General features: G+C 39.9%; 1 protein-coding gene across 1 annotated transcript; it reads right to left on the bottom strand.

The window, feature by feature from the left end:
- Positions 1-384: 384 nt before the first annotated feature.
- On the bottom strand, positions 385-2055 carry LOC127094655 (uncharacterized). Its single transcript, XM_051033461.1, has one exon. The coding sequence runs from the start codon at positions 2053-2055 to the stop codon at positions 385-387; it is 1671 nt and encodes a 556-aa protein (XP_050889418.1).

Raw genomic sequence — 2055 nt, 5'->3', positions numbered from 1 at the left:
AGGGCAAATTTTGGGGTACAATATTAATGATAATGAAGTTCAAAACAGAGCCCACATAGATTCGTTGTCACCTTGGGCATAGTGAAAGGATTTTGAAAATAACAAAAAACAAACATATTACTTCGACAAGTGAATAACGGAAGGAACGTAAATATCAATCCAATTCTGGTACGTTGATCCAGACGTCACAAAGTCTGGCACTTGTTGCTCTACATCATCTTCTAAGATGGCGGCAGCAAACTGATCTTTAGAATGAATGAAGCCAACATTATGAAACACTTCCTGAGTTCACTTTAGATATCTTCGGGTTGCACTAGGTGAAAAACCGAAACCAACTCTATTCTTGTTTTTAGGAAGCTCAACAATTTGTCCCCACTTAGCAAATTAACCATTCTTCACCATAAACTGGACATCTTTCAAAGGTGACATGGATTCACCGCTCTTCTTAATAGAAATATTATCAACAAAAAGGGCTTGAAATAACGTTCCTTCATCTTCGTCAGCATCAGTGCAGGAAAATGAGGAGAGATGACTCACTAACATGGCCTGCTCGCCACCCACGATCACTAACTTCCCATTCTTCACAAACTTTAGCTTCTGGTGCAGAGTTGATATAACTGCCCCAACCTCATGAATCCACGGACATCCTAAGAGATAATTGTAGGCGGGATGAATATCCATCACTTGAAGAGTGATCTGAAATAAGCACAGATATATCTTTATCGGGAGATCAACCTTTCCAATTACAGTCTTTCTCGAGCCATCGAAGGCCTTCACAACAATTCCACTAAATCTCATTAGAGCACCTTGGTAAGCAAGTTTGGACAATGTAGACTTGGGAAGAACATTAAAAAAGGATCTAGTATCCACCAGCACATTGGATAAGGCATCTTGATAATTCATAGAGATATGCAGGGCCAAATTGTAATTTCTCCCCTGCTCAGGTAGTTCTTCATCATTGAAGCTCAAATTGTTACATGCGGTAATGTTGGCCACAATGTCATCAAATTGATCAATTGTTACGTCATGGTCCACATAGGCATGCTCTAGGATCTTCTGCAAAGCTTCTCGGTGGGCTTCTGAACTCATCAGTAGGGATAACACAAATATCTTGGATGGAGTATGCAATAACTGGTCCACCATATTGAAATCACTTTTCTTGATCAATTTCAGCGCCTCATCGTGATCAACATTTTGATTCACAATACTGGATTGGTTGGCTTGTACGACATGAGTTTTCTCTGAATTTGATTTCTCTATCACCATGTCTTCAATCCTCTTGGGAGCTGCAACAGCAAATACCCGACCACTTCGGGTCACACCACTTACATCGGTAATATTCACAACGGATGGAAAATTAGGAATAGGCAATTCTTTACCGTCTTCTATCATAGTAGAATTATACTTGTAAGGCACAGATTTATCAGATTCGTAAGGTATAGGGGCCACCAAACGGATAACCAACGGAGAAACAACAGTCTTCTGACCATCATATGTAATCACAACCGATTCTCGAAGATTAAAACGGGGAACTATGATGTTCACCTCATGCCCATCTTCATTTATATCACTCGTAACTTGAATAAGATTCTGATCCAACATCTCTTGCAAGTCTCTTTTCACAATAGCACATCCTCGGGGATATTTGGAACAAACTTGGAAAGAAGCATGGTCATGTTCATAATAGCTCAACTCACATAAAGTAGCGTGCATTTCAACCAAGGACCTTCTGATTAGATTGACGCCAAAAACTCGGTACTTTCTAGGACACCCTTCGACCATATTCACAATTGCATTGCCATGTTTGGATAGTGGGTTAGCTTGTACATTGGGATTAGAATCTTTAAATGACAAGATACCACTTTGCATTAACCTTCTTACCTCAAATTTCAAGGCAAAAAAATTCTCAATATCATGTCCTGGTGCTCCTTCGTGGAATGCACAATGTTGGTAAGCTTTATACCACCGCAGAAGCTCTTTTGGAACAGCCGGTGGAGTTCTTGTTTGCACCAAATTTTTCGGAATTAAATCCGGTAACAACTCTGTATAAGTCAT

The sequence above is a fragment of the Lathyrus oleraceus genome, chromosome 6 (assembly GCF_024323335.1).
Source record: "Lathyrus oleraceus cultivar Zhongwan6 chromosome 6, CAAS_Psat_ZW6_1.0, whole genome shotgun sequence".
Classification (NCBI taxonomy): domain Eukaryota; kingdom Viridiplantae; phylum Streptophyta; class Magnoliopsida; order Fabales; family Fabaceae; genus Lathyrus; species Lathyrus oleraceus.
This window is presented reverse-complemented; position numbering and strand designations above follow the sequence as displayed.